Genomic DNA, 21,692 nt, shown 5'->3' on the forward strand with positions numbered 1-21,692 from the left:
TTTTCCATGTTTTGGTTTCCAGGCTGCTCCTTAGTTATCTCTTCCAGACACTTCTAAGATTCCTTGGATTGTTTTATCCATCATGACAAATCAATGCTTGTTGTTATTAAGGCAGATTTTTAAGACATGTAGTTACATTTACAGATAACACTGAAATATCGTGAGTATTCACGTATGTGCAAACATATTGAGGAAGATGCAGGTGCTTTTAGTGCTCTCCTCCCCAATTTGCTTTCTAGAGGCTGCTTAATATTTTGAGATTTCCATTCACTAATTAACATTTCTGGCAAAGTAGAACCTCCCCAGCTGGTTTTCACTAGCTCCATTTCACGGGTTTATTATCCTGTACGAACAAATATATCCGGCCGTGGGCTGTATTAATACTTGCATGCAAGAACGACATCGGACAGATTTTTCCCGGTGCAATGAGCACGTGTGAAAGGTGGGTCAGTTTGAAAATCTTTTTGAGAAATTGCATGTTTAACCAACAGAACTATTTTCTATAGAGGAGCGCACTCCTCTAGATGGCACTCGAAGCTACATTTTCACTGGTTTGGGTGGGAGACATATTGCAGGAATAAGAAAACTTCTTTCTCCTCTGCTGGCTCAAAACTGACCATGCTGGGTAAGTTGTTCAGTGGGACAGAGTTCCTGGGCAAGCTGGGAGACTTGTCTTCTGGTAATATAAGAATCGTGTGGGGTAAGGTTCACCTTGTAAAGGAAAAATTGGTGCTTATGAGAGTGCTCCTTTATTTTCATCATTGGCACGATGTGTGTTGTTTTTCCTCCACATATGAAGGAGGGGTTTATGATTAAGACAATGAACTGGACCTAAGAGGAACTTGAGTTTATTTCCCTGGTTTCTTGTGAGACTTTTTAGGCCCCTTCATAACTTGATTCTAATTTACTTGCTATCTATTACAAAGGTAGAATATGGTATAAATTATAGCCAGGCTTTGAGTCTCTTAGTACTTTTCCATTTATGAAACATGGTTAATAATAGTTCTTATCCACCCACCTGTTGCTTGTCTCTTTCATTTAGATTGTGATACACGTACTAAATGTAAGAAGTAGTGTACATTAGCATCTATTTATTATTCTTGGATGGATTTTCTAGTTTGGTTGCAGGCAGTTCATTTTTTTCTCAGTATTGGTTTATTCATGTCTGAAAAAGTTGCTGGGTAGGATCTTCAGCATGGATACTGTCCTCTGATCAGCTCATCTCAGGTACCTGTGTTATGATGGAGTACAACTTTAAGTGAACTGGCCCTGCTTTACCTGAGCGGCTTTCATGCAGATCTGCTGCACCACTCTCCCAGCAGTCTCATTTCTGAGGGCATTTGGTTTGGTGTAGTGCCTTGTGGCTACAGCACTGCTGACACCAATGCAGATGACGGCAAGACAGAACCTAGCTGGCTCCATAGGTTTATGAGTTCTGACGGGACTACAAAGTCACTGGGTTTCACACATTAGACACCAGCTTGTTCCAAAAGCTTTAGTATTATCTGTTTTCAATTTTTCCCCCATTACCCAGGATTTTCCTTTCTCAGTTGTTCCAGATAAATCATACCTTTGTTGCTTTCATCCAGGTACTGAAGAAAACTTTTCATCTACCATTTATGCTATATCAAAGTACACTTAATTTTTTTGACAGTCATAAGTATCTCCATAATCCCTGGAATATAGCTCTTCTGTCATGGGCGCTGCCTCATGGACCTCTGCTCTCTGCAGCTTCCCAAGGAGGAGAAGTGGAGAGGGAGGTGCTTATCTCTTCTCCCTGGTATGCCATGATGGGGTGAGTGAAAATGGTTCAAAGCTGCATCAGGTGAGGTTCAGACTTGACATTAAGAAACATTTATTTACCAAGAGGGTGGTCAGACACTGGAACAGGCTTTATACAGAGGTGGTCGATGCCCCATGCCTGTCAATGTTTAAGAGGCATATGGACAATGCTGTTAATAACATGCTTTAACTTTTGGTCAGCCCTGAAGTGGTCAGGCAGTTGCATTTGACGATGGTTGTAGGTCCCTTCCAACTGAACTATTCTGTTCTATTCTATTCTGTTCTATTCTATTCTGTTCTATTCTATTCTATTCTGTTCTATTCTATTCTATTCTATTCTATTCTATTCTATTCTATTCTATTCTATTCTATTCTATTCTGTTTCTATTCCATTCCATTCCATTCCATTCCATTCCATTCTTCTTCATATGTATTATCTCATTCAGGATTAGTTTTGGCTGTCTTGCCTTTGGAATTCCTCGAGAGGAAATGGCCTCAAGTTGAGGCAAGGGAGATTTAGGTTAGATATTAGGAAAATTTTTTTTGCTGAGAGGTTTGTCAGACATTGGAGTAGGCTGCCCAGGGAAGTGGTTGAGTCACCATCCCTGGAGGTATTCAAAAAGCGAGTCGACGGGGTACTTCAGGACATGGTTTAGTGGGCATGGTTGATGGTTGGACTCGATGATCTTGAAGGTCTTTTCCAACCTAAATGATTCTATGATTCTATGAATTTATGAGAGGTCCTGCTTCAAATGTAACAATAAAATAGCCAAACAACAGAGATGTATTCATGTCTTAACTATGCAAGATATTACTGAGGTGGGAATGTCTTTCTGTTTAATGCATGTATACCTTCTTTTGCATGTCAAATCACAGTTGTAGGCTTGTTTGGCCGGAGACTGTACATAGATGTTTAGCTGAACAGCCCACTTTTTCAGATGTTAAAAGATAAGTAGCAGTAACCAAGGAAACCTACCACAGTTAAAAAGAACAACCGGAGCATCTCATACTAAGTATGCAGGTGGGGTCAGAATCAGCCTGTTCACAAAATGCCTATGTTCTGCAGGTTTGTGTCTGTGCTCCTTGCACCCTTTTGAGCTCTGTTCTTAGCTATTCCTGTGGTCAGACCCTTGGGTAATACCTTGTTAACCTGGTTGCTTTTCTGCTAACCTTCACCTTTCCCAAAGCTGACAGTAGCCTATTTGGAGGAAGATTTTATTGCTGCTGCTTTTCTCTACTGCTCTTCCCTTAACTATTTCATTCATCTTTTAAAAATATCATAGTGATTATTGCTCTGTGGTCATTGCTGTCTCAGAGCTCGATTTTAATTGACTTGATTCTGTCACCTTTGCAACAGACTCCTACATTCAGTACTGTCTAGGTGGATTCCTACTTGTGGGCCTAAGTAAATGGACACTACCTGAGAAACATTTTATGTGAAGGCTGCTTTGCAGGCAGATGTGAGCTGCTGTTAGAATGGGATGTCCTTTATTACATACATTACCTTTTCCTGGACTCAATTTTTCCATCTTTTTTCTCAGTCCTGGTATATGCCGTTGCTGTCTGATGTGATAATTTTGGGTCTATTGAACAATGACTTTTATACTTAGGGGAACTTCAGGGAAATGCTGCAAAATCCAAATAAATGATACGTGCCTAACACTTATGTGAACAGTCTCTTCAGAGATAATTAGCATTCTCTTTAGAATAACTGCCAGCAGTTCTCTTTAGAATATTTAAGCCTACTGCAAAGATATAGAAATGAAGAACATCTCAAGCTACAGATGGTTAGACAACCAAGTACACTTCCTTTACAAACCAGTTTCTAAATGTTTTGCTGTGTCTGCTTTCCCTGTACCAAGCAGAATATGGAGAAGGAAAATACAGGATGAGAAAACTACTATAACAAATCATGTCTGCACAGGCAAATCTATAAAACTCAGGGCTGTAATGAGTGAAATGTCTCCATTAGCACTGTAGAAACTGTGCTGTCATTAAGCAGCCACTTCAGCAAATAGTGGGGTATACTCAAACCTTTTACAAATTTAAGCTGGGATTTTCAGAATAAGAACATGCTAACAGCACTATCAGTAACTCGCACTACTCGAGTTATTATTCATATGGTGAGTTTATTGTGGTTTAAGAATACAGACAGTGTTTTAATAATACATGTGAAGGCTGTCACATATGCACTCTGGTTTTTGTTATGCTCTTGAGAGAAGCATTAATGTAAACAGAGAAGCAAATAATTATATACATCTTCTTTCCCAGAAAATCTTTGAAGCAATTCCACCAGTGTGGCAGATCATTCTGTGCATTTAACTATCCAGTAAATATATACATTAAAATTTATTTATCCACATTTTAATAATTATTCTTTGTCAGCATGTTTTATTTTGGTATCTTAAAAATGTGAATTAGTTGTATGGTTTTTGGTCTTGAATTTATTCTGTTGTTTTTTTTAAAAATTCTTTTAAGGCTAAATACGACCCACCACAATAATCAAAAAATGAGAAGAGAGGAAGAGGTAAAGTGTTAGTCTCTCTACACTAGTATTTTGTTTTTATTTGGCATTTTAAAATGTTTGTGGAATATACATATCACCTTAGCTGAAAAAAAGAAAAATATTTTAATAAGAAAGCAAAAGTAGATCAGAAAGGTCCAAAATCTAAACAAGTAAGTATAGTTCTCATAGTACTAGTTTATACTCCATTCTGGAAATAATCTATAATCTAAACATAATTGGTGTGTTTTTGAGAAGCCTATTTAACAAGTCTTTCTGCTGTCATTGAGCCTTTCAATGGTTTACTTTCGTGGTTCAGGTATCTTTTCAGACTTTGCTAAAACCATGGGCTCCTCTGTACCTGTAGTAATTGTTGCCTTTGGGGCAGATTTGAAGAAACTGGTATTTTTGTTAGTGCACAATATCGACGTACTTGAAAATTAATGTGGTAAATTCTGTTCAACTGTTTTCATGAATATCAGCTTTGGGTTTTGTTTAATTTTCAGTTACTAGAAAATTAAGAAAACATTTTTTTCTGTACATGTAGATGATTTTATTTTCACTGAGGGTTGAGAAAAGACAGTCTTCATTTGGTTGTTTCTCCAGGAATATTAGATTCACTATCTTTTTCCTCCTCCAACAAGATTAGTTCAGTTCTTGCTGAAGATGTCACGATAGTTCGAGAAACTGGAACATTAGATGAGGCCCCATCAATTTCAACTTTTTCACTCTCTGTTGTTTCTTTAGGTGATAAGCTTTCTTGTGCATCAAAAAATACATCAGGTTTATCTGATGGGCTATCTTCATCTGAGATTCTTCCCTCTTTATGAGTCATCTCTTCTTTGTCAACAGCCTTAGCCTTTTTGGAAGGAGATGTGAAACCAAGCTTGGGAAATCTAAACCATCCAGTTTTTTCAGTTTGCTTAGAAGAATCATTATCTGATGTGTCAGCAGGTTTCACATCTTCTGGAACTGATTTTTTTAATTCTGTTTTTGAATCTGTGCTTGTTTCATCACCAGAAGATGAAAAGCCAATACTTGGAAGCCAAAATTTGAATCTTCCAGGAGATCTTTTACTATCAGTCTTTTCTTTTTCATTGGTTATGTCTTTTTCTTCATCTTCTAGTGCTTCAGCTACATCCTTATCTTTAGAGAGAGGACCTGCAGTTATTCCCTCTGGTGACTTATCAGGAAGACTCTCTTCAAGTTTACTGGAAGGCTTTACTTCAACAGCATATGGTTTTAACTTTGGCAAAGTTACTCCTCCACTAGATTCTTCAGTCTCCCTGTGTGGTTTGTCAGATAGTTTAAGCTCAGCACTGCCAGTTCTCTGTGCTGCTACTCCAAAGCTTTCATCAGTACATTTAGGTTTGCTCACTGATACACCTTCTGTGGAAGATGGCTGCTCGACTAGCACTTCTAAGTTGCTATGTGATTCAGGCAACTTCACCTTGAGCAATGAGAATCCCAAAGTTGCAGTTTTGACTTCTGATGAGAGAATCTCTGATTCTTTCAGGATTTCAGTAGTGTAAATCTCACACCTTTCAATAGCAACATGTTCAGGTTCTACTTTCTCACTCACTTCTTGGCCCTCTACATACGACCAATGAATGTCTTGCCCTGCATTTGAAAGGGAGGACTCTATGGTAGTAGTCATCTGTGCTGTTTTAATGTCAGGTTCAGTCAGTGTTAGAATTTTGCTTTTTGCTTTTTGAATACCACCCTCTGGAGCCTCTGGTGTTTCTTCAGGGATAGCAGAGCTTGCCTGCAGTTGCACTACTTCAATATCAGTACTAGAGCCCTTTGGATCTGTTACCACTTTTGACACTGAAACATCAGCTTCAATTGGGAGAGCTCTGAAAGTGAATCTTGGTATTTTTAGTTTGGGAATTTTTATATTTACTTCTGGGCCACCTTGTGATTTGTCCACTGTTTCCACTGCTGTTCTGGCAGATGCTTCCATATGGTGTGGAGCTGGACTTTTCAGGCCAATAGATTCTTCTGATTTTTGAAACTGCATTTCTGCTGTGCCTATTTCAGTTTTACATACTGAATCACCTTCTGACTTTGGCAAATTGATATCATCTTCAAAATCCTTCACTTCTGAATGCAACACTCCAAACTTTGGAATCTTAAACTTGTATGTTTTAATTTTACTTGTTTCTGCTCTATCTTCTACTTGCACTTCCACCCCTGCAGACATGTCCTTTTCAACACTTTTCACTTGAAATTTCATTTCAGGATCTACTTTAGCAGTTTTAACATCCATCTTCACTCTTGGAACTTCTACCTTTAGATCTTCCAGCTTAGCTGTAACATAAGCACCATCTTCTGATCTCTTTGTTGTTGATGATTCACATGTAGGCCTTTTTAATTGGCTTCCTTCAATGTCTTTTCCTATAATTTTCATCTCACCCTTTTTCTTTCCTTTTTTAATTACTGCCTCTTGATTTTGGATATCTAGCTGTTCCTTTGGAAGACTAACATCTATTTTGTCCTGTGTTGCATCCAGAGTAATTTCAGCTAATGATGGTTTACATCCTACTCCTGAAGTCTCTAACTTAGTGGAACTTTCTACCTTTTGGACCTCTATATCCTGTGATTTGACTTTACACTCTTGAAGAGTCAGAGTAGGAAACCTGTTCGTTAAACTGTTGTCTTGGTCAATTTCTGAAGCACTTAGGAATTCTGTTGAAGACACTGTGAATTCTGAAGTATGCATTTTTTGTCCTTCAGCACCGTGCTTAACTATGTCTGCATAAGTTTCAGGTTTTGGAATATTCACTCTACTGTCTGTTATTTCTGTGGATAATGAAATATCTCCTTCCATCTTTGACAAGCTAACATCAGAAGTCTTCACAGAAACTCCTAATTTTGGAATCCCTTCTTTTCCAATAGTAATTTCAGCAACTGCATGTGGTAATGAGAAGGTAGTTTCAGGAATACTTGTTTCAGTTTGTACTTTGACAGAGGGAATGCCTGCCTGAGCTTTTTCTGTACTTCTTTCAGTATCAGCATCACCTTTTTTTTCCTTTAAGGATGTACTGCCAAATGCAGGTATTCTGAATTTTGGCATTTTAAACCATCCCTGATGTTCTTCAGTCTGAATGTCTTCAGCTTTTATTTCATGTTCTTCTTTTAATTTGATTTCTTTCTCCTCAAAGCTCTCAATAGCACCCTCTGTCATTGGTTTAGACACTGACTGGGGGCTTATGTCTACCTTTGGAGCTTCAATGCCAGCTGTCAGAACTTGGGGTGTTTTTATCTTACAAACACCTACTCCAGAATCCGACATATCAGATGTAAGTTCTGATGCTGGAACTCCCACAGCAATGTCAGCAATTTCATTTGTCATTTTTAGCTGGGGTAGCTCAGCTTCTATTTTTGGAGAGCTGATCTCTGTCTCTGGGCCCTTCCCTTTTGTTAGGGAGATTCCGAACTTTGGCTTTTGGAATTTGGGCATTTTATTCTTCCCTTCAGGACCTTCCAATTTAATCTTTCTTCCATCCACCACTGAAGATTTTTCTATTACTGTTTCAGGGCTCCTCAGTTCAACTGAAGCTTCTCCTTTGGGGAACTTAATACTTGTTTTCTGCATGGTATCTTCACTGATTGAACTCGATTTTAGGACAACCTGTTGAAAACTCCCCTCAGAGGGAGGCAAAGCAGCATCAATCTTTGCTGAGCTGACTCCCATTTCAGTCTGGGAGGCTCCAGTTTCTATTTTCGAAAACTCCAGAGCAGGGATCTTAACATCAGCCAGTTTTATGCTTATTTGTGCCCCCTCTTCTGTCTTTTTGGAATGACTTCTTTCTATGTCAGGTATCTGTATTGAATCATCACCCTCTCTTTCTGTGTTAGGAATAGTAGCATCAGCTTCAACTTTTGGTGAGTGAGTCTGAGATTTGGGAACCTTTATCTTGGAGAGTGAAATTTTGGGCATGACAAATTGAGGTTTTTTAATTGGACTTTTTTGTTCAACTTTTCCTGCAGATATTTCCAGATCAAGGTCTGGCCCAGGACCTTGATCATCAGCTTCAGTTCCTCTCACTTCTGTGTCTATTCTGCTTGACACTACAGCAAGTTTATGATCTTCCAAATTTGCTCCAGAATCTGGCTTAACACTTGCTTCCTTCTTCGGTGACCAGCTGAAGGATGGAAGTTTGAATTTTGGCATTTTGAAATGCCCTTCTTTCCCTTCTCCATCTCCATCTTGTTTTATTTCCCCTTTGATTTTTAGTGCTGCATCTGAATCCCGAATATCGCTGTCTGTTTTTGGAACAGAAATGTCAGCTGGTGGGAGATGAACATCAGCCTCTGATGCCTTATTGTCAGCTTTGGTCATTTTGACTTCAGGGCTGTAAGTTTCTGTTCCTGTACCACATTCTACCTCCAAATTTGGTGCTTCAACAGCAATGTCATCTATTTCTACCATTGCTTTTAGTTGGGGAACCTTGACTTCTGATTTGGTATGACTGACCTCCTTTTCTGACCCTTTCCCTTTAGAATGTGTAATTCCAAACTTTGGCATTTGGAATTTAGACATTTTTGTTTTCCCTTCAGGACCTTCAATTTTTATTTCTACATCACCCACAACAATTTCACTTGATGTTCTTTCAACACTTGTGTCAGGACTCTTCACGTCGAGTGAGCCTTCAGTTTTCATCTTAATATCTGAGGTGGAGAGGCTGGCATTAGCAGCAGCTGATTTCAATGTCAGGTCACCTTCTTCACATGTAGGAAGTACGACCTCACCTGTCGGCATGCTAATATCCATCTCTATTTTGGGAGCTTTGACTTCTGGTTTGGAAAATTCCAAACTTGGGACTGTAACTTTGGGCATTTTTATACCCATTCCTGCCCCTTCTCCACTACTCCCTTTCTCAGATTTCTGGACAGAAACAGCTTTTTCTTGTTTGGGACCACAAACATCAGTTTCCATTATGGGCAGAGAGACCTGGACTTTTTGACCCTTAATTTTAGGGAATGAGATCTTTGGCATGATAAATTGGGACTTCTTGTTTCTGCCCTTTTCACCATCTTTTTCTGTTGATGTATCAAAGTCCGCATGAAGGTATTGATTCTCAGGAGTAGGAAATGTTAATTCAGATGCTGTGTCTCCAGATAAAGCAGACAGAGTGGGTTCTTCCAGTTGTCCCTCAACATCAGAAGGAGCAATAGCTTCCTTCTTTGGTGACCAACTAAATGAAGGCAGTTTGAATTTTGACGTTTTAAATTTGTTTTCTTTCTCCTCAGTGTCCTTCTCTCCTGAAACTACTTCCTGTTCTGCCTTGCACTCTGAATCTAGGCCATGGATTTCCACTTCTAATTTTGGCTTGGTAACTTCCATTGATGGGAGACTGACATCCAACATTGGTGCATCCAGAACAACTTCAGATGAGGGCTTGTACAGCTTTATACCTAATTCGGCATCAGAGATCTGAGTTAGTTTTTCAATATCAGTATCTGTCATATCAGATGTTATCCTTCCCCTGGAAATTTCAGGTTCCACTTTGGAACCAACATCACTTTCTGATGGTTTTCCCTTAGACCAAGAAATTCCAAATTTTGGTTTTCGTAGTTTAGGAATTTTAACTGTAACCTCTGTGTCACACATAGGTATTTCAGCAGCTGCTGTTTTCTCTCCTGGCTTCAGAATTCTTTGCTCCAAAGAACCACCTTCATTTAAAATTTCAGAATCTGTTACTAAAAGATTCTCATCAGCAAGAGATGATATTTTTGATTCAGGGTCTGAAATATTCATTTGATATTTAGTAAGAGTAATATCCGCTTTTGGTAATGGGGAATCCTGTTCAATTTTAGAAGACCCAATATCAATGCTGGAGAAACCCAAGCTAGGAATTCTGAATTTACTACTTTTAGAGCCAATATCTCCCTTAATGTCAGGAAGAAGTTTAGATCCGACACTGCCTGAAAGAACAGAAGGAGGTTCCTCTACTACAGAATGGGAAAGAGATTCTGACACAGAAACGTCAACTCTGGACTTACTCTGTGCCTGAGGTGTTGAACTTTTGGAAAGGGAAACCTTAGGCATTCTAAACAGAGAACTTCTAGATTTACCCATCTCATCTCCTTTTCCAGAGGAGGAATCTATGGCAACATCAAAACTGGGCGCTTGGATCTCAGCCCCGGGCAGGGTCACGTCGACTTCGGCGGTTCCCGAGGGCACCGTCACCTGGGGCTCCTTGAGGCTGACGTCCACATCAGCGGCCACGGTGCCCTTGGCTTCTCTGCTGCTGGACCAGCCGAAGGAAGGCATGCCGAACTTGGGCATCTTGAACTTGCCGTCCTTGGTCTTTGCGGCCTCCTTCTCTGGGCCTTTTGCTTCCCCTTCGAGGGTGAGGGCCGCCTCGGGCGCCTGCAGGTCGACGCTGGCCTTTGGAAGGGTGACGTCGACGGACGGCAGGCTGATGTCCACCTTGGGAGCTTTGATGTCGGCTTTGGGCATTTTGAGGGAGGGCTTCTCCAGCTTCCAGCCGGCCCCTTCGGCTTTGGCGCCGGGGACGTCGGCTTTGAGGCCCAGCGCGGGGCCCTCCCCTGTGGCCGTCACGGTGGCGGAGGGGAGGTCGACCTCTGCGGTGGGCAGGCTGACCTCGCCTTCCAGTCCTTCCACCTTTTTTGTACTTGCTTCTAAATTTGGCAGTTTTCCTTCCATATCACTTATCTGACCTTCACTTTGCCCTGTTTCATCCCTTGTAGTTGCCCAGGTAAATGTAGGCAATTTAAACTTTGGGAGTCTGAATTTGCTTTCTTTTCCCTCTGTCTCCTTTTCTCCTGTCTTCATGCAAATGTCCATCTTCAAGGTTTTATCACTTGTTGACATGCCATCTTCTTCTATCTGTCCTTTTTTTACAGTATCTACTGATTCAGCTGTGATTTCTTCTTTTGATATTTTCATGTCAGCTTTAGGCGTCTTGGCCATTTTGAATGTTGGCATTTGTATTTTCCAAGTAGATACTTCTGATTCTGCATCAGGCATGTGAGGTTTCACATCCAAATTCCTGCTTTCCTCTGAACTTGTATCAACTGTTTTTTCTCGTACTGAATATGGAACATCAGTTCCCATTTTGGTGTTTTCAGTCTCTGTCTCTTTTATTTTGGGCACTGAAATCTCAAATTTTGTTTTCTGAATTGTTCTTATTTGTGTGTCATCTTCTGCTTGTTTTTCTCCTGTTTGCAGTGTGTCAGATGTTGTGTGTAATTCTGCTTTAGCAGTGCCTATTTCTAGACCTTTTACTTGTATAGATCCTTGTGCTGTGTGACCCATCATGTCTATGTTAATTCCACTTTCTCGTTCCTTTTTATCTGCTGTTCCTTTCTGTTTCTTTTTTCGGGATTTTGATGAGGCTTGCAGTGTTTGTTTAGTTGGGCTTTCTTTCAGATCAGGTGTTTCTAAACTGGGCTTTGGTATCTGTGTTGTTATAGCTGGTACTTCAGGTACAATAAATTTTGATGTCGATTCCTTGTCTTTTTCTTTTTTAATGCTTATTTCAACTTCAGGGCATTTTTTTGCATGAGATGGAATGCCATTTTTCATATCTTTTAAGTCTTTTGTTAAAGTTTCAGTTACCTCCCCTGTTTTAATTTCATAAACAGGAGATGTAGTATATTCAACAGTTAGGATTTCAGGATTTTCCAGGCTGATATCTTCTTTATGTATTTTTTCTCTTTCAGATAACAGTGTAGTTTTTATTTCTTTTTTTTGCTTGTCTGCTGGTTCTGGTTTGGATCTGTGCATTTTGAATCCAATGCTAGGGAACTTCAGTTTCTTTTGGCTTCCTTTTTTCTCTTTGATATGGACTTCTTGTTGAAATTGAGACTCTGTGTCTGTGCTTGTAGGGGAAATATCCTGTATAGCAGGCTCATATGCATCTGATGTACTATGAGATCTTCTGTGCCCCAGTATCTTTTTATTTTTAATCGACTGGAATTTTGGCCATGACAGTCTATCTTTTTTAGGTCTCTTGCTCCTTCCTACCCTTTGGCTTACAATTAATGTTTCCCTGTCTTCTTCTGAAATGGCTTTTCCTGAAACATGCAGTGTTTCTTCAGGAATGCTCTCACCGAGTTCTTTTTCCTGAAAGAACAAATAGTAGTCAGAAGACTAAAAGTAAACTAAATACAGATGCAACACAAAATAAAATACATACTATAAAACATGTAGAAAAATGTGCTTTTTATTCGGACTATCTACTTGTTATATAAAAAATTCCTAAAAATGGTGTATATAATTCAGGCAGAAATTACATAAAACAAATGGATTATATGACTGTAATAAGTAGATTTCTGGAGATTTACATTCTTGGCAAAATACTGCAGTAAGCAGAGGTTTGTATCTGTATATCTCTATATATGTCTGTATAAATAGAAAATATTTATATATATGTATATGAAGAGAAAAATAATTTTGAATGTGATGGAGACCTATGAGCAGATCATGTCTATGGAAATATCAGTGATTAAACACATATTTTTATGAGAAAATTTCATTGGTGATCTTTTGAGAAAAATATTTACTGATATTTTAATGTATTACAGAGCTTATCTGGGCCTGCTCTATCAGTGGATACTTAACAAAAAAAAAAAAGCTGACTCGCTAGAGAATGTTTTTTTACCCTAACGCAAGATTGTGACTTTATCCGAAACCTATAGTCTTGCCCAGGATATTTAAAAAGCTGCAAATACTGTGTGGGATTTTTTTGTTCTCATGAATATTCATGTTAGTAAGTTTAAACACGTGCCTAAGTCTTAAGAAGAGACTAGCGTGTATTTTCTGGTCTATTTCCACACAGCACAATACTACAGTGTTATCCAAACTTTGTAAACAAATCAAATATCTACCTGGCTTATTCTTTCCTTTTTGTAGTGGGCTGTAGAGTGAATGTGTTCTAGCTCTTCTTTCCCAGCAATTTTTCTTTTGAGGCTGAATTGGACTCTGTACGGCTCGGAATATTGGAGAATCTTGAGTGCATCTTCATATTTGATATTATCGAAAAATATTGTAGCGCTTAGAAGCTGATCACCTGCAAGTGGAATCAGACATCATTTTAATTAGTTTGTGTTTTCTTGCACTTTTTCAAATGCTGTTGAATTAATACCCACAAAAAAAATTTACCACATCCTATTTATTTAAAACATGAAATTCTGTTCACATAACAGAATCATAGAATAGTTAAGGCTGGAAAGGACCTCTGGAGATCATCCAGTCTAAGTGCCCTGCTCAGGGAAGGATCAGCTACGGCCAGTTGTTCAGCTCTATGTGCAGTCAGGTTTTGAATATCTCCAAGCATGGTGACTCCACAACATCTCTGGAAAACCTGTTGCAGTGTCTGACCACCCTGACAGTAACAAAGGTTTTTTTCTTATATTTTTCAGTATTTAGACTCTGGACTTCTGTTCTTGTTTAAATCATTATTTATTGCAGTTTTGCAGCATACTCTTTGTGAAAGAATCAAAGGCAGCTTCTTCATGAATGTTATGAATTGGGTTTTGTTTTTTTTTTTTTCATTTTAGTTGCGTATACACTACTTTCTATGTATCTTTTTCACTGTTGCAGTGAAAACTAGAAATTTTTTTATGGTATTAAAAAAAATCAAATTTTGTTATTTTTAAAGAAACTGATCTTTGAAATTATTAATATGGAAAGGATAAGCTCACACATAATATTAGTTGGTTTGGGATCTACTATTTCTATTACCTAAAGAGTTGACAGATCAGGTAGGTATCTATATGCACACACAACTACATACCTGATTGTTTTATGATATATTAAAAAAACCCACAAACAACAAAACAACAGAAAATCAGACTGTACCTTCTCTCAGACTAAATATTTTTGAAGCAGGAGATTCCTTAAGTACTTTTTTAATAAATATTCCTTCATTTCCTCCACCCGTCACACTAAAACCACTAGCACCAGCTTCCACTTCTGTTTTCAGGGTCACTTCCATGATTTCCTAGATATAGAAAAAAGTGTGAATTTACAATTTTTATTTAATTGTATCAAAGTGTTCTACATTATTCTACAATAAAAAGTTGAGTCTCCTCAGGTATATTTTCAGTAGCTCAAGAAAGATTATCTAAAATAGAGAATGTACTTGTTCAGTGGGGGTTTGATTCTGCTCTAAATAAGAATTAAGCACATGCATTAGGGTTATGCTGGATCAGGACCATAGAGAAAATAGGTTGTAATTTTAAAACATGAAACATATGGAAACTTTTAGGGCTGAAATACTGTATTTTCTGTGAAGATGTTAAGCACCTGAATTAGAGTCAATGGTCTGGAAAAGTCAAAGACCTAATGCTGTACTGTACTCAAACTGGAGAAGGCTAAAGAATGCTAAAAAAAATATGGAAGGACCCCAAATAGGACAGGTAAGTGTTCATGCCTGTGCCACAGCTAGGCAATTTGTGAAGTTTCTGGTCAAAACAAGTCTAAAGTGACTGTCTATTTGTCCTTCCCTCTATCCACCCATCCATGTCTGTGTGTTGTAACAAACTTTACTATTTTGCAAACCACATGCCTAAAACTACTGAGTGCTTTTAGACTGACCTGTGGATGACTCTGTTTTGATCTGTCTGTAGAATGTTTTTTGTTTTCTTCTTGAAGCTGAAAAATAATTTGCAATTATTTAGTGTTCAGAAGTCGTGCTGTTGTAAAGTACAACAGAAGTCCTACACCAGTTAAAATGCCTGGTTTAGACTAAGAACTGAGGCTGTCTTTAATGGCAACAGAGCAAAATTGGGATCTACAAGTGCGATGTACAATGTGAATGATTTAACTATATTATTCCCAGTAGTAAATTAGATGCGAAGGCCTCCCTGCATTGTACCAAAATTTGCATGAAATGAACTCCAGAGACCAATTGTATTAAGACATTGGGAGCTTTTCTGTGTTACTTATGCAGCACATTTCTCATGCTTTCATCTTTGTGAATGTACCCTTTTTTCATTTATTTGACTTCAGCGTGAATTTCAAACTATTGCCTGATTATCTTAACATGACTGTACTAATTAAATCTTTACCTTTGAATAACCAAGACGTACAGGCAATTTTGAAATATATATTAGTTAGATTCAAGCCAGCTAAATATTCTAATAGAAAATAATTGTGATTTCTTGACATTCTCTGCCCCAGGTCCTTTAAGGAATGAAGTCGAATGCATTTTTTGTGAAGAAACAAGAACATGGCCAACAACAAGTCCAGTACAATATAAAACCATCAGTGAATATGGCCTTGATTTTGGTGGGGACAGGAAGACAATATTGCTGCAACAACATCCTGTTACGTGACATATGAGTCTCGGCTAGCTGTAGGAGCTAAAGCCTCTTGAATGAACTTGGTAAAGCCATGCCTGCATCAAAACTCAGTGATGAAAACTCAGTGTCTTGCCTTTAAATATTCTTCTTCTATGGAATATTCATAAACTGGAGAGGATCCTTGTGGCCTTGGACGGATGTCTTCTACTGCCACTTCATTAACCTGTGGAAAAGAAATGAGTGGTGGAAAGGAACATCCACCATTAAACAATGATGCATTTTTTTTTAGGAGAGTTTTTCTACTTGGGCATAATCTTCTGTGTACAAATCTTTCATTAGTAATGGTGGATGTAGAATAACCAATAACTCTTTCCTTAGGTCAAGAATAAATGCAATTCTCATTTAAGGATATTACTCAAGAACACAAGGGACAGACTCCTGAGAGACAAAACCAATGGTATGGTAATTTTGGTTTTCTTTATATGTATTGTATGCATCTATGGGCTAAACAGACTGAGAATACTGACAGATCAATTAGTAATAATTGAAAAAGGCAATAAAAATTCACTCCCTTGCTTTATTTGCACACTTAACCTTTGCATCCTGTGGCTTCAAACTTTATTGTCCTCTATAACCAAGCAAACCATGGAAGAGTCCCAGCAGGAATTTCTGCTGACAAGTGCTTGGCATGCTTCCTTGTGGAGTCAAATGATAGGGAACCTAAACTGGCTAAAGCTTTAAGGAAAAGTTACTGTAGTCAACAGCCATGTAATAGTTTGCTAAGTCTTGGTATTAAACTTATGCTGGTGAATCATGGCAAAGAGCAGATCACTTTATATTGAAGCATCATACCAGCTTTTCAGCTGGCAGGAGAATCCCAAGCAGAAATACAACATTTTTGATGGGGAAAAAAATTGCCAGCAAGACCCATCTGTAAATGAAATATTTAGGGTCCCATTTTAACAAGGTAACTGCCAAAACCCTGTTCCAAAAAAAATCCCACTCTAAAAAAACTCACAGAATCTTCATCCTCTGCATCCACATCAGCATCAGCATCTCCCGGAGGCTCGGCCGGTCTCAGCTGTCGTCCAGAACCTGAAAGGAGCATACAGGTTGTTGGGGTCTGTGGGAACCATGCAGAGCACAGAGCAGTCAGCTTGCAAGCTGAAGCCCTCCAGAGCAGCACACGCCTGGGGGACGTGCACGGGCTGGCTGTAGAAAGGCTTGCTTTCATTTAGATTCCTTATCTCGGATCTCATCAGGCCAGTCTTTCCAAAGATACCAGAAATACTCATATCCAGAAACGTAAAGGCTTTTGTGAAGGAAAAAAATCCCCAGATTGGAGAAAATGTACAACTAGAAGTTAGCCAGAGTTGGTTTGTGGGTTTGGTTGGGTTTTTTTTTTGATTACCAAGTGGGGCTTGAGGTGTGTATTGGGCAGGATTGTCAGGGTTTTGGCAGCAGTGTGGCTGTGGGGTGGTCTCTGTGGGAGGAGGCCATGAACCAGCCTGTGCTGGACGCAGCCACTTGCAGCCAGCTCCACCTGCAATGCTGAACCGATCGGAGGAGTTTCTGGCACCTCTGTGAAAATGTGTTTAAGAAAGAGTGGTAAACACTGAGAAAAAGAAACAACACCAGTACAGGAGGAGGAGAAAGACAGAGAAGACCACACCAGAGCAGGAGGAGAGAGGAGCGATGTCAGAGCAGGAGAAATGCTGGAGCAACATAGGATCTCAAGCTGGGGCTGGAGGAAGAAAAGCTGCCTGAGCAAGGGCAGAGAGGAGGAGGCTGGACTCCAATGAGTTGGAGGCTGGTGGAGGAACTTGCCCTGGGGCAACTGAGCATGAAGCAAGGAGTGGAAAAATAAAAGCACCCACCATCTGCTGACCCCCCAGCTCCTGCACCAACCCTTACCTCCTCAAAGGGACTGAGTGTAGCCCACAGTGAGGGGATGGGAGACCAGAAAGAGGGGAGGTGTATGGAGGGGAACTGAGGTGTTTTTCCCTGAGTGGTTTCATTTTTTTAAAAATATCAGAATCAGTAATTAGAAGTTCACTGATTGGCAATAAATTAAATTGATTGAAATTCCCCGTCTTGAAACTCTTCCTTGCTTCTGACAGAGGTCTTAAGACAAGAGTCAGAGAGTAAACATCATGAACATTTGATAGTCATAAAAACACTGTTTTCTTCTTTTTAATAGTATTGAGGGCAGAGAGAGATGAGGTGAAGGAGATGGGTTGTTTAAAGGTATGATTCTGCTGGAATGCCTTAAATTGGGCACTGAAGAATGAAAACAGCATGAATACATCATCATTTTCAGAGAACCGGGCTTATCCAGTAGAGGACAGTGTGGCTGAATTACACATTCCCTGATACACAGGCTATTCTAATACATGCCCCAGTCCTTGTCCTGGTAACTCTGTCTCTTTCCTGTCTCTGTGCTCCATTTTTTTCAAGCCATCAGGCTGTCTAGCTCTCCCACAGCCAGTTCTGCAACTGCCACTAGTATACATCGTTTTGGCTCTGCTAAACAGATCCTCTGGCTTAAAAATATGCTTGAACACTAGAGAAGACAACTGCAAGCAGAACTGTGCAACTCATTCATTGTTGACATTAAATGAAGAATCCTTGGGATGGAACACAACATTTCTGGATGTGGATATTACATGCTGTGTGTGCAGACAAGCTGGCACGACTGATGCATGTATGAAATCACTCTAACTTACACAAGTTACCAAGCTCTTGTTAAAATGGCTGTGATTTTGCTAGCCTTTCTTCATAGTTTTCTGATCTCTTCTTACATTTATTTTTTCATTGACTTTTTTGAAGATGAAATTACTTAGTACAGGCAGGGTTTTGAAAGAGTTATGCCACATGATCAGTGATGGACCACTTCGTTAAGATGAATGGAAATAGTGTACTTCCAGTGGGAATATCCCATGTCAGTCTGTGGGCCAAGTTTCCAAACTTGATTGATAGACTAGAAGGCATCCTCATTAGTCATATGTACATCATCTTAATCAGCTCTCCTGTGGTATTTTAGCTCTAGAGAACTAGGATCAACTCAGAATACATCAGGGCTGCCAGACCATGCCTCCTTTAGCCTTCACAGGACTAGTCCCAATGCCTATGATGGACAATTCTAGAAAATGGTCTTAATGCAGACCCTAATTCAGACTAAAGATCTGCATAAATTGGCTTGACTATTTTTAAAAAACTCTAGTATATGCAATTTTCAGAAGCTCAAGAAAATTATGAAATGAGCATAACCTTGTTAAAAAATTTAGATGTGGATTTATGAATCTGATTTTAGGCATTTCTGCTTGAAAATTCTGGAATCCATTCATGAATCTCTTTACCACATATATTTTAATAAGCATCATATGAGGAGAAGAGCTGCAGGACTAAGACTTGATTGTTTAATTTGCTTAGTGCTTCTAAAAATTCAGGTGCCAACAGTGAATTTTATGGCTGTTACTATATTTCCAAGAAATAGTAAGGACTTAGTCTTGTGGCATTGCTGTGTTTTTCACTTGGGAGAATCCCACCCACAAGCCCTGCAGTCCAGTAGAATGACTTAACAGAATATTGCTTGGATCGCTAGAGCATTTGCTCTTCAGTGCAGCACTTCAAGGCTAATGACAGCATTGATCCCTAGTGGCTGCCAATAATTTTACTACTGGAAAAGAAAAAGGAAAGAATTATCTGGGAGAATTCTTGGGCTGGTTCACTGCTGTTTCTCTTGTTTTACTCTGGTGTAACTTCACTGACATTTTAGTTGTCTAGAACAGAAGCAATGCAAGTATGGGGTGCTCCGTTCTCAGGACTTGAATGGTCCTGTATAGTCTGTGCTGTTGATTTTTCACCATCCAGTGGGGCATATCCTTTGAGTCTAGGGTACTGCAGCTATCCTATGCGTTCTAACAGAGGTGAAACTTTTAAACCCAGATGTTTTAAACAAAGGATTCTTTGAATGGTTAGGTGACCAACACCTTCAAAAATCTCCCCTTTGCTAAGACCGGGCTACTCACAAAATCCAAGAGAATTAGATCGCTTCCTGCAGTGAGACCCGAACACCTATTTCCCATCGGGATGCCATTTTAAAGCAACAAGTGACACTGCCAATTCTTGTTCAGCATGGATGTAGAGAGATAGACCTGGCCTGGATGACACCTCATCTGGGCCTGGACCAGGAGAGAAGTTTCATATTTTTCACCAGCTGTTGATCAAGCAAAGCAGTGGTGTATGAGGCACAAGGGTGGCTTCACATCCTTGGCCAAGTATTGGCAAGCAATTGCTCTCCTTGTCCTTGCTAGAGGGGCTGTGGATCAAGGTTTGCCAAAATGTCACCAGAAAAATCCCCTGCTGTTAAAAGGAAAAACTGTCAGCATAAAAGGCCTCTTTCACCCAACTCATGATGGGTAGGAAGGGACAGAGTCCTCCTGTGAAAGCCTTTAGTAAACTGTTACCTCTCCTAAATAGTGATAGCTGGACTCTTTCCTACAAAATGGACCAACAGATTACTGTTCCCAGGGCTAATAGAGATGTGGCTGAGATTGCATGAAGGGACATCAGCTACACAAATGACCTTCCCTCCCAAAGCTCCACACCAAGACCTTGTCATCCACCCTGATTTCCCCAAACTCTGCCTACTCTGCCCCTCTACCATAGCTAACCCATGTCATAAAAGCCTTCTTGTGCCCCTGATTCCTACTGTAGACTAAGATTTGCTTCAGATTTTTTCCCGATTCAGAGTACTTTAAAAGCAAATCTGTAAGAGGGGAATTACAGTACATTGATGATTTCCATTTTCAGCAAAGCCTTCTTTCTGTGTATGAAAGACTGTGCCAATAAACTGTGATTTATATGCATGTCATTCTCATGCCCCAAATAGCAGTAATGCCAACATTTTATAGGTTTTAACTTTTTTTATAAACCTTGGACAATCAATGCTTTGTTCAAAATGTTTTCATAAACAAGATGGAATTTACATCAGTGACTACTTCTAATAGCCACTGAACTGACTTCAGAACAAGGGAATTTTTTGAAAGTACGCAGTAGGAGTTATATAGTCTGGAACATTTTCATATCATATGACTGAAAAGTGTATTTGCTTTTTTAAATGCAATTTAAAAAAAATATTTTATCTTTAATCTAACAACTCAGCTGGACTGCTTTGGGTAAAACCACAAAAACATAAAACCAGGTTATTTTTTTGGTATTCACATTTGGTGGGTAACAGTCTCCAAAACCACATTTGAGACATTATAATCAATTTCAAGTGTGACAGTGTCATTGAATTCAAGTCAATTGTGCCTTAATTTGTTGTATAAACTGAAGAGAAACCTAACTTTAATTGGGACACTGGCATATAAAATTACCATAATCTGTACACTTTAAAATCAAATAAAACAGCAAATGAGAATTCCAGAGATGCTGTTAAAAAAGAAACAATAACATCCTTTCCCGATCATCCTAGCTTCCTTGCTTACAAATTATATCACTTTCTCTGCAATTCTTAGATTTGTGCTTTCTGCTTTTTAAGATTTTATAGTAAAGTTATGTTTGCATATGGATGTAGTGAATTTAAGTAATCTGCTCTTATCTTTAAGCATATAACTTTTCCTTGCATCTACTTCTTAGGCATTATCTTTCCTGCTAAAAGTGGCTTTGTTCTGTTCTATTTTATTTAATTTTGTTCTGTTTTGTCAGAGAGAACTAAAATGCTGTTGTTGTGTTGTTTTCCCTGGGATTTTAATGTAGATCAGTTAAAACTGACAAGAGTAGCAATGGTTGCAGTGCACACATTTCTTACAAAGATGCAGGTTAAATATTGCTCATTCTCAGGTAAAATCTTCACCAGGAGAAGAGGTTCCTTCTTGCCATGTACTGACTGGTATGAATTATCTTAACTTCACTTCAACAACTAGTTTCTCTTAACAGACAGAAACCTGATCTGTGGTAAACATCTGTCCACAGGTGAAAACGTGCATGCTTTGCTCACTCATTTATTATTATTTGTTAATATATGAAGGTCACAGCCTGTGCCTTTTCTGCACTAGGATTTTGATGTTTGCTAGTTACCATTTCTTAGCTATGATAAGAAACAAGCAGTCCTGTTTGAGCA

At 39.1% G+C, this 21,692-nt stretch overlaps 1 protein-coding gene across 1 annotated transcript in view; it reads right to left on the reverse strand.

Moving 5' to 3' along the window:
• Window positions 1-4,871: 4,871 nt before the first annotated feature.
• AHNAK2 (AHNAK nucleoprotein 2) overlaps window positions 4,872-21,692 on the reverse strand; it is a 38,874-nt gene continuing 22,053 nt past the window's right edge. The window contains exons 2-8 of the mRNA XM_010584183.1: window positions 16,584-16,660; window positions 15,699-15,788; window positions 14,859-14,915; window positions 14,121-14,262; window positions 13,148-13,329; window positions 7,556-12,383; window positions 4,872-7,195 (exon numbers count right to left, since the gene is read on the reverse strand). Coding sequence (XP_010582485.1) covers window positions 4,872-7,195; window positions 7,556-12,383; window positions 13,148-13,329; window positions 14,121-14,256 — 7,470 coding nt within the window. The 5' untranslated portion in view covers window positions 14,257-14,262; window positions 14,859-14,915; window positions 15,699-15,788; window positions 16,584-16,660. The remainder of the gene's footprint in view (window positions 7,196-7,555; window positions 12,384-13,147; window positions 13,330-14,120; window positions 14,263-14,858; window positions 14,916-15,698; window positions 15,789-16,583; window positions 16,661-21,692) is intronic.

The sequence above is a fragment of the Haliaeetus leucocephalus genome, unplaced genomic scaffold (genome assembly GCF_000737465.1).
Source record: "Haliaeetus leucocephalus isolate CR32 unplaced genomic scaffold, Haliaeetus_leucocephalus-4.0 Scaffold944, whole genome shotgun sequence".
Classification (NCBI taxonomy): Eukaryota; Metazoa; Chordata; class Aves; order Accipitriformes; family Accipitridae; genus Haliaeetus; species Haliaeetus leucocephalus.